General features: G+C 37.4%; 1 protein-coding gene across 1 annotated transcript; it reads right to left on the minus strand.

Moving 5' to 3' along the window:
- Positions 1 to 201: 201 nt before the first annotated feature.
- On the minus strand, positions 202 to 1,002 carry LOC103930709 (zinc finger protein ZAT12). The gene has a single exon (XM_009340079.3). It carries the CDS (start codon positions 828 to 830, stop codon positions 315 to 317), a length of 516 nt encoding a protein of 171 aa, XP_009338354.2. The 5' UTR covers positions 831 to 1,002; the 3' UTR covers positions 202 to 314.
- Between the last annotated feature and the right edge of the window lie 10,571 nt (positions 1,003 to 11,573).

Raw genomic sequence — 11,573 nt, forward strand, 5'->3', positions numbered from 1 at the left:
TGGATTGTAACATATCGCCCAGGTGTGTGAATCCTATAAGCCTTATATGTATATTCTCATCTCTACCTAGCACAAGGCCTCCGAAGTTAAGTGAGTTGGGAGCGAGATCATTTCTAAGATGGATGATCCACTGGAAAGTTCTCGTGTGAGTTCCTACTCACTGGCTTCGAGTTTCATCAATATAAACATCGAATCAGAAAATAAAAGATAAAAATCTGACTATTATCTGTAGGAATAAATATACATCAAAACTAAAACTATATGTATGTCAACGCCAACGGAGGAAGAAAAATATAAATTAAACATGTAACAAATTAAGAAATCAACTGCAGCTTCGTCAAATCATATTGGTGATAACCCGGTGGTGCCAAATGTAGATCCAAATTCAAGTCCAGATTCAAGCACGACACCCTTTTGCTGCTATTCGACTTCTTCAAAACCGGCATCGCCGGTGACGCCTGAGTCCGAACAGCCGCAGCTTGAATGACGTCCCTATGTCTCCTCATGTGTCCTCCAAGCGCCTGCCCAATCGCAAACTCAAGCCCGCAAATCGGGCACTCATGCGTCTTGGGCTTAACCAGCGACCCCGGCGACTGTGCCAAATGTAAAAGGTTGGCAGCCCCACCGGGCATCAGCTTCGGCTTCTTGTGACTCGCTCTGTGGCCTCCGAGGGCCTGGAACGAGGGAAACTCCCGATTACACGTCTTGCATACGAAAACTCGGTCCTTTTTCATGTTCTCGTGTTTGATTGGGGAGGAATCGGGTTCCCTGGACAAAAGCATTAGGCAATTGACCAAGTCTAAGGTCTCGTCTTGCCTGCTTCTCTTCATGGCTGACGGGTTTAAGGTTTCGGGTTTAGGGTTCAGCTCGCAGGAGCGAAGCGAAGAAGTAAGCTGGAAAGGAAAGATTTGGAAGTGGATGAGATTTGTGTGTGTGTTTTCGAAACTTTTAAGGTTGTTCTTGCTGATGCTCGAAGTGGATGGAATGAGAGTTGGGAAGGTAGAGGGGACGTATTTATAGGAGGGAGGCATGTTTTGCAGCCTTGTGGCGTACGGAGTAAGCGAAGTGGTGGAAGTCTTGGGGGTTAAGTAACGGAACAGTTTGGATAATTTTGTTAAAGTGTTTTAAATTTGAGTTGTGATTGTGATTAGCGCCGTCAGTATTAGGTTCCGATGGCGTCACCGCGTTGCTGTACTAAGGCTTCCCGAAGCGGTCGTTTTGTTGAGGCGATCGGTTGGAACTCTGGAATGTTATATTTTTGTTGGTCAAAACTCTGGAATTTGCCGAACGTTCTAGGTCGTTTACTCTGTATCCATGGTCACACGCATCCAAGGCGCGTGTCCAACATAAACTAGTCCTTTTCTTTTTCATAATCTCTTTGGGGTTTACAAATAAGTTTTAAATGTAGGTGTGCGGAAAGTTGAGTGGTAAAGTATTTATAAATTTTTAATATTTAATACTGTAGTTTTTCATGAACAATTTATAATAAATTGAGTATTTGTTATTATTTTTTTGTGAAAATAGAGTATTTATTTTCGTATTAAATCTATGATAATGTAATTTATCAGATATAGACAAAAATACCCTTTAATTTAAAAAATATCTATTTGGGCTAATCTCAGTTTACTACAAGTTTCTTGGTTTTCAACATTTCATACATCAAGTTTTTTTTCATTCAAGTCTGGTATCTAAAGTTAAAATTTTACAACACTTTCAAACATCTGTTAAGTTTCCGTTAGAAATTCCGTTAACTAATGACGTGACGCTTATATGGACAATGACTTGGCCCCACGTATCAATTTGAACTCACTTAAAAAATTAAAAAAATTAAAAACTTAAAAAATTTAAAGTTAAAAAATTATTTTTTTTTCCTTCCTTTTCCTTTCTTGCTCTGTTCCACAGATCTCTTAGCCTCAGCATCAACACCTTTCGACTACTGCAACCCGGTCCTCTTCATCAACGGGAACCGGTTACCACTCGCCTCGACCTGACGCCGCCTCGCTCGAAAACCTAAAAATTGTTACTTCTCGCTGCTCCTCGAAGCCGCTGATCTCTCACTAAAGCAAGTGAGAAAGAAGTGCCGACGCGACCGATGGGTTGTTGGGAATTGGGCGGGGAGGCTCTGCATTGTGGTCGGCGGTGGCTGTCATTTTTCTCTCTTGGTCTCTGATTGGGACCCATTTCCGGTGGTTCACGGGGTTGGGTTATGGGTAAAGGTTGGTGGTTGTCGGGTTTTCAAGAGAGACAGAGGAAGAAAGGAAGAGGAAGGAAAAAAATATATTTTTTAACTTTTAATTTTTTAGGTTTTTAATTTTTTTAATATTTAAGTGGGTCCAAATTGACACATGGTGCCAAGTCATTGTCCATATAGACACCACGTCATTAGAGGTTCTGACCGAAAACTTAACGGATGTATAAAAGTGTCCTAAAATTTTAACTTTAGGTACTAGACTGGGATGAAAAAAACTTGATATACGAAATGTTGAAAATCAAGAAACTAATTGAGACTAACCCTATCAATTTTTATAAAGACTTTTAAATATAGTCAAAATTTCAATTTTTTTTACTTTTTTTTTTTTTGTCGAACAAAATTTCAGTTAAATAGACTTGAATATGCCTTCAGTTTATTTGAATATCTAGTTTTTAATTAAAAGCTCTTCACCAATTGATAATAAAGAAAACTAATGAAAAGGGTTTGAAAATTTTGAGTTTTAACGATAAAGACAAAATAAAGGGTAAAGTGAATGGTACCAGGATTGACTTTATAATGTAAAAATGTGGTTTTTCGTTAAGGTGAACAGTACCACGAGCTTTTCGTTAAAACTCCCATAATAATCTGGTCTACCAAAAGGTTTTCTGCCTATCGTGAAGAAAATTCAAACTATAAGAAGGGGAAAATTTTATGGATATCAAGAAAACGGACCATGTGATATATTCATTTCTACAGGTAACAATAAATGTGGTCATTTAAAGTCGATATGTCTTTATTGGTATTCTTTTTTATTTATTAGTGGGAGATCTTAGGTTCGATTATCACCAAAGTTGAATTTAAACCACATTATTGCTAACCCATTATGAGACTTAACTTGCTCTCACACCCGTTTAGTGCAAATAATATTGTTTGTAAAAAAAAAAATTCGATATGTCTCGCTCAAAATATATCAATAAAAAATAATCTTCTGAGTTCTAGACGCGGAAAGTCTATCCAACATAATTTTGTTTACTTTATCTAATCCAATTAGTCCTCATCAGCGTATAGCATATAAGACCAACTCTAATGGTGGACGAAAAGCTAAATTATCCTCCAAAATTTCCTCTCAAACCCACTCCAACCCTTGGGCTAAATGCTAAATGCTAAACCAAGGCCAAATTCCCCCCAAAATTTAGTCCAGAAATTGGAGTGGACTCCACCCAATATTTATTGAAATTTAAATTTTTTTAGATTAAAATGTTCATAAAATTAATTTACGATAGTCTACATATTTATTTATTTTTTTAAATTTAAGTTAACAAAAAAAAAAGCCTAAATTCATTCTTTAATAATCCTGGGCTAAAATTTTAGGTTAAAACGGTTGGAGTAGAAAAGCTATTTCTGGGCTAAAAGCTAAATTTTTCGAGCTAAAAAATTTGGCTTTTAGCCCAACCATTAAAAATGGTCTAAGTGGTATAAAAATCTACATCACAGCGCGTGGACAGAGAATGCTGAGTCGAGTCGAGGTTCGAATGTGAACTGCGAAAGCAACTATATTCTTAAAGAACAAGCGAGTCAACAGAAGAAAAGAAGCTACTCGCTGAAGAAGGCACACAAATAACAGATGTCGACGGAGGAAACGTGCAAGCCAAGTAGCCAAAGTAGTGAGTTATCCCTAGCTAGTGGGTTACTAGAAAATCTACGCGGTCCATATCCATCAACATCCACAGTGGTTGTGCTTGCGATGCTCCTTCAGTGTGAGCTTCCTACTTTCACACCATTATTTTATGTCATGACATCATTCATCACGCCTTTCCTATTAAGTTTCCTTCCTGCTTCATGAATCTTCTTCCACTACTCCGTCATCTATAATTTTATATCAATTTATGCCTTAATATATGTTACAATTTATATTCATATATCATAGTTTATGTGAGCATTACCATTCATCTATGTCATGTTATATATAAGAATTTTACTTTACTTGTCTACGTGGCAATATGAAGAGTAGAAATTTGCTTCTTTAAAATTTCACTCCAACTAAACTTGATTAATTAGGGATATTTGGAAGTGACTATAGGAAGGTCAGAATTATTTCTGGAAAGATGCACATGAGAAGTATTTCTCCAAATTTTTTTCGAGATATTTTGTGGAGAAACACCCCTTATTTGATTCTCTGAGAAATAATTATGAATCATTTTGCAAACAGGACCTAGTTTACTACATTTCTATTAAAGTTGCCTTTATTATCTAAGCTATATCTTCTTCTAATTTAGCCCAATGTTTAGTTTTAATTGAGAAAATTAGTAATATAAGTTGAAGATCGAGAAGGCATTCTATACCCAAAAAAAAAAAGGTTTTCTAAACCATAAAAAAAGTGCTTATTAAATAGAAAATGCTAGAAAAACCAAAATTTTATATTATCTTATGTAAATCATATGATGTAATGGTCGATAGTTGATTTCTTTTTTAATAATTTAAAAAAATAGACCAATCATCAACGACCAAATTATATAACCTACAAAAAAATAATGCAAAAGTTTAATCTGACTAACATCACCCTTTACAAATTTGTAGAATTAAAACATGCTCGCAGATTTGACATGCATGTTAGTTGTTAAATACCCTTAAATACTTGACACCATGTCATACCTTATGTATTTGACTTTCAGTTGGCTTTTCAATGTCAGAGTTGGTTAACCAAATCTATTGCTCAAAAGCATATGAAGAGAAGTTGGTGGTACTTGTATTGCGATTTCTTTAGCTGAGACAAACATGTATATATGGAGATATAGCATTCTCCGTTATTAAAGTCACATCCTTTTGGTCCATGTTTAGTGTTAGGTGTGCTATGCCTACCTGAAATTTGGTCAAAGATAAGACAAAGTCTTGGCATATAATTTCATTGTATACTTATCAACTTTCTTTGCCTTCGAGAGTTTCTAGATTTTGCATGTGTCATCTTCATATTGTTCAGTTTTGAATTAGTTTTGTATCAAATATATATGTTTTTCTTTTCTATGCAACCACTATGGAGAGATGAGAAAAATCGATCACATAACTTAATAGAAGATAAATAATCTTAACTACTTAAAATTACAATTGTTTTGCTTTATATTCATCCACTTAGTCCACTACCTAGAAACTCCACACACAAGGGCTGAGTCACCCCCAGGCTAGAATGGCTCTAGCCCAGTGTAAAGTGGTAATGTTATGTAGACTACATTTGTAAATAAAATTCGCAAACTAAGTGATGTGTCACTATTAACCCTAAAAACTACCAAGCCTACGTGGCGCACAGACCGAGTAACTAATGAGCTAACTACGTCCTTCAATTACGTGTGGGGTGTGCCAACTCGTTGGCCAAGCTCGGCCGGAGAGTGAAATATGTTGATGTGGCATTGGGCGCGCTGCTGACTTCTTGATCTCACGACTACGGCTGAGGAAGGAACACGTCTCGGCCTTCAGGTTCTAGAGCCTAAAGACAAGGCTGCTAGTTATGCGAAGTTCAAATATCAAATTCGACTTTCAATGTGCCGAATGTAGTAACCTGTAACACCTCATTTCGCCGAGAAGGCTGATGAGATGACCTCTACCAACAAGGACTCGAAAATCCTTGTTCGAAGCAATACTGTTTATCCAAACTGAAGGTGCTCCTTGATCAGCTAATTCTACGGCTCTAGTGCTGTTTATCCAAACTGAAGATGTCGCCGATTGCCTTCACAGTGTTGTTTATCCAAACTGAAGATACGTTGGCGGAAAAAGAAAATAAAAATCTCAAGGTGTTTGAAAAGTTTACGCAGGGCAATTTGTGTGTTGAATTGGAGGTGCTAAAATGTTGTATGCGACTCTATATTTATAGCATCCATACTTTTGCTTGGCACAGCCTGATAATTTCATAGAAACCAATTGAAACTCAGACACGTAGTTACTGATCCGTGGCATAGGCTAAAGCCTATCTTCAGATGGCTAACTTTTCAAAGATAATAAAAGCCTAGCCAAGCTTATCCAATCATGACCAAAAGCCTAGCCTGCATAGGCTTTCTTATCTCATCATAATTCCATCACCCATCCATGTATCCTAATCCCCGTTTAATGAATTTCAAATTTATTTTAAATTCATTTCTGACTACTTGTCAATCTGTCACCACCACCACACGCGAGACATCCCAAATCAATTTGAACTGTACCGCTTGCATGGGGATATAATCCACATCCTATCTATCATGTTTAAGAATATGCCAAGATAATTCATATTAAAAGATAATTATTATGAGAAAAATCATAATATTATCCTTTAACAATAACAAAATTATCTTCACTTTCCTATCCAATGGTTGCGAGCTATGCTCACTCAACGGTCTTGATTGCACAGGCCGATGATGTAATTTTGGGTCCAAACAGTTACCAATAGGAATGAGCATGTTTATCAACTCTAGGTAATAATCTAATCATTAACTTACATGTCATTTAGTTTACAAAATTTTGTCTACTTCCATGTCATATAATTTACAAAATTTTGTTTACAAATTTAATTTTCTTAGAATTACCCTGTCCAAAATATGGGTGATTGAGATTCTGGTGCTAGTTTTTATAAAGTTGATTCATTTACTGAAAGTCAGTCCATTCCATCCAATTAAACGCATAATAAAGGAAGGGGCATCCACACACCTCTTTTTACTTCTCACATACCTTTTTAATTTTCGATCATTGGATCAAATGAATTAAAGAAGATTAATGAATATAAATTAACAAATGATATGTAAGAAGTAAAAAAATATGTGTAGATAGCACATTCCTAAACGAAAAAAAGAAAAAAGTATAATCGACCTTTTGATAGTGTGCTTTAATAACTGTGGTTTGATAAACGTGCATGCTTCAATTTACACCTACAAAACATACACAGTAAGCCACCAATTCCAGTTAGTATTTTATATTTACATTGACAAAGACGGAAGGCATTATTTTAATCCTCTCGCGAGTCTGTAGTGTGTGCTGCGTCGGCCGTAAAGATTTTGGTGTTCAAACCTTCTAGATCTTCCAATGCTTCCAACGCTTCCAATGCTTATAATTATAGTTGGCTATCTGTTTGAAAGGGAATCAGTTCCAAGCTTAGAAATTCAATCTGTGGGATCAAAGTTTCTCTAATAAAAAATCATTGCAGGTTCATATGTGTATTTTATGTGTGAATTTCATCGAATTTTATATATCACTATACTATAAAGTCACTGCGTTTATCTTGAGATAGGTAGCGTACCAACTTTAATAACGTTACCACCATTAATTCCTTCGATGCTTACTCGGGGCAGGGTCGACTCATTATCGAGAGAATTTTCCAAAACAAAAGTTATATTATATAAGTTTCTTCTTTATCATGTATATAAAATTTGCTGTGCTCCTGTTTAAACACGTCTACTGTAGCTGGAAACATGAGGTGCATCCACATAACAGCGCGTGGACAGTTATAGATGTGGCTGTTTTTGAGTCAACGGAGAAAATGTGCATCCGAAGTAGCAACGTATGCTTCTACGTATGTATGTTGCAATGGTACGTTAGGGTTAGGGATAGGGTTAGGGTTAGGTTGTCTTACTATAAAATCTACGCGGTCTATCTCCGTCGGCATCATTGTTGTACTATGTGGAAGAGGATCCTCTCCTAAGCTAAGGATGAGAATCCTCTAACCACGAAATCCGGGCCGTTCAAATATAATCCAACAGTCACAATTATTATAACTTTTAAAGGATCCTCCTGCTTGGAGCTGTTGGATTAAATTTGAATGGCTTGGATTTCGTGGTCAGGAGCATCCTCATCCTGAGCTCAGGAGAGGATTCTCTTCCATACTATGTGACCTTCCTTCCTTCACACTATTATATATTAGTCTTTTGTCACATGCGTGTTTGTCAATTTATTCTTTGGGTAAATATCAGTTTATAACCCTCAAGTTTTATAGTTTTCAACATTTAGTACATGAAGTTTTTCGTCCGAGAGTCATACCTAAAGTGTTAATTTTGGGACAGTCTCATACATCCGTTAGTCTTGCTGTTAAGTTTTCCGTTAACTGGTGACATGGCGTCCATGTGGACAATGACTGGGCGCCACGTGTCATTAAGTGGTCCACGTGGAAATTAATAATTCAAAAAGCGTTTTCCCGTCCAAATTTAAAATATTAAAATAATTAATTAAATAAAAACAAAAAAACAAAAAACATAAACAACCCAAACCCTTCGTTTTCCCCACCCGACATCCTTCCATCATCTCCACCCTTCCATCCCCTCCACCTCACCCAAGCTCTCCTCTCCTCTCTGGCCACGTATCCTTTCTCCCGACACTCTCGGATTCTCTGAAGCTCTCTTCCCCTCAGCTCCCTCTCATCTCTCGGCTCTCTCTCAACTCTAACTCTTTCTTACTCTAACTCTCTCCCTCTCTGCTTCACTACACCGTGAGCACCACCATCAGCTTCAGCCATTTGTCACGGTGAACAACCTCGGCCACCCCGAATTATGAAAACCCAGATAAAGCCCATGCTCGAACCCAGGCTGAGGTTTCTTTTCCCTCTCTTTACACCTTAAACTGTTGCTCTAGGAAAATTGGGTAAGTGTAAAGAAAGAAGTTCTTTTATATTTCTTTCTTGATGAGTAAGGAATACAACTCAAAATATATATACATTTGTCTAATTAGGCTTAGTAACTAACTATACTTAATTTAATCTCTTAACACAGAGATTAGTTACAAAGCTGTTATCATAAAGAATACAGCTGTATAAGACAGTTGTACACTTTACACTCTACTAACTATGAGGTATCCCTTTACACCCCCTCAAGCTAATCGGCGGGGGACCAAAAGAAAGCTTGGACTGGAGATACTGGAACCTGGCCTTGGACAGGGATTTTGTATGAATATCTGCAATCTGATGCTCAGTGTTAACATATGAAACTTTGATTAAATCAGCAAGAACAAGCTCCCTGATATAGTGATAATCAATCTCAATGTGTTTCATACGAGCATGAAACACAAGATTTGAAGCCAAAGAGATGGTAGAAACATTGTCACACCACAAAGCAGGAGTATGAGAAAGGGGAAAGGTGATATCCTTGAAAATTTTACAAATCCATGTGATTTCTGCAGTAGTAAGAGCAAGAGATCGATATTCAGCCTTAGTTGAAGATTGTGCAACTGTTGGCTGCTTTTTAGCACTCCAACTAATAAGATTTGAGCCCAAGTAAACACAGTAACCAGATGTTGATCTTCTATCAAAAACGCATCCTGCCCAATCAGCATCCGAGAATGTTGTAAGCTGCATATAACCCTTTTTAAACCAAAGTCCTTAATCAACAGAACCTTTGAGAAACCGTAGAATGTGTTTGACTGCTTGGAAGTGAGTATTGCGAGGACAATGAAGAAATTGACACACTTGGTTTACAGTAAAAGAAAGATCTGGTCGTGTCCATGTTAGGTATTGAAGAGCACCAACTATGGACCTGTACTCCTTTGGATCAGACAACAGATTTCCGAGATGATCTAATTTGGCAGTGCCAAGTGGAGTAGCACATGGTTTGCACCCTCCCGTTTTGTCTTAACAAGAAGATCCAGGGCATATTTTCCTTGTGACAAGAAAATTCCTTTAGATGAGCGATGAACTTCTAGTCCAAGAAAATAGTGAAAAGGCCCGAGATCTTTGACAGGGAACAAGGAACTAAGCTTGTGAATGAATGCTTAACAAGAAGATGCATGTGGACCGGTGACTATAATGTCATCCACATATACCAATACAATCACAATATGAGGAGAGGTATGCACAAACAAGGAACAATCGGATTTGGAATTAGCAAAACCAAGAGAGAGTAGAGCTTGACCAAGTTTATCATACCAAGTCCGAGGGGCTTGTTTCAAGTCATAAATGGACCGATTGAGCTTGCAGACAAAGGAAGGTTGAGAAGCATCAACAAATCCATGAGGTTGCTGCATAAACACCTCTTCTTTTAGTGATCCATGTAGAAACGCATTGCTAATATCCAGTTGATTAAGGAACCAATCGTTCTGAACAGTAAGAGTTAATAAGATGCGAATAGTCATTGGTTTGGCAACAGGACTAAAGGTTTCTGTAAAGTCAATACCCTCTTGTTGGTGAAACTTTTTTGCCACAAGACGAGCCTTGTATCTGTCAACTGTGCCATCGGATTTTTGCTTAATACGAAATACCCATTTGCAACCAACAAGGTTTTGATGAGGAGAAGATGGTACAAGAGTTCAAGTGCCTGTGTTTTGTAGTGTTTGAAATTCTTCTAACATAGCTTGATTCTAGTGAGCATGTTTTGAAGCTTGCAGATAAGTAGTACGCACAAAGTTATCTATATCAATAGGATGTTTGGTGGCAGAGAAAGCTTTGGGTTTAAAAATACCTGCTTTGGACCGTGTAGTCATATGATGAGAGTTTGCAGAAATAGTAGATGGCAAAGGTAAAGAGGGATTGAGAGAAGAAGGTTGAGAGGATAACTACCGAGATAGGACAGGTGATGAAGATATGACTGATGGTGGGGAAGGTATTGCAGAAGGTGCTGGAGTATGCTGAGAAATGGGAAATAGAAGAGTAAAGACTGGAGAAGAGGAAAGCTCGGTGTGCTGTGGCATTGATGAAGAGGAAAGATTCTGTGCATCATGAAAAGGGAAGTGCCCCTCATTAAACAGAGCATGTCTTGAAATATAAAGTCGCTGAGATTGAATATCTAAACAGCGATATCCCTTATGCTGAAGATTATACCCAAGAAAAACACAGTGAGTGCTTTTGCCTTCCAGTTTTGATGAAACATATGGTTTGAGCCAAGGATAGCAGCTGCAGCCAAACACCTTTAATCTTGAATAGTCTGGAGATTTATGAAAGAGAAGTTCCCAGGGAGATTTGTCCAGTTGAGAAATTGGCAATCTGTTGATAAGATAAAGAGCTGTTGAGAATGCTTCAACCCAGAACCTGTGTGGAACCCGAGAAGAAGCCAAAATAGTCCTTGCAGTCTCTGTGAGATGTCTGTGTTTTCATTCTACACATCTGTTCTGTTCTGGAGTATGAGGGCAACTATACTAATGAGAAATACCAGTGCATGATAGAAAAGAATTGAACACAGAGTTGGTAAATTCACCCTTTGCATCTGATCTCAAGACTTTTATTTTATTGCCAGTCATATTTTCTACATAAGCTTTGAAGGAGACAAAGATAAAGAAAACCTCAGACTTGGTTTTCATGGGAAACAACCAGGTATATTTTGTAAACTCATCCATAATTAACAAGTAAAACTTGTAACCACTGACAGAAGCGATTGGAGATGGACCCCAAACATCACAATGTAGCAATTCTAGACTAGTAGAGACAGAACTAATGCTAGAAGAAAAA

The sequence above is a fragment of a genome, unplaced genomic scaffold (assembly GCF_019419815.1).
Source record: "Pyrus x bretschneideri cultivar Hongxiangsu unplaced genomic scaffold, Pyrus_bretschneideri_v1 Contig39, whole genome shotgun sequence".
Taxonomy (NCBI): Eukaryota; Viridiplantae; Streptophyta; class Magnoliopsida; order Rosales; family Rosaceae; genus Pyrus; species Pyrus x bretschneideri.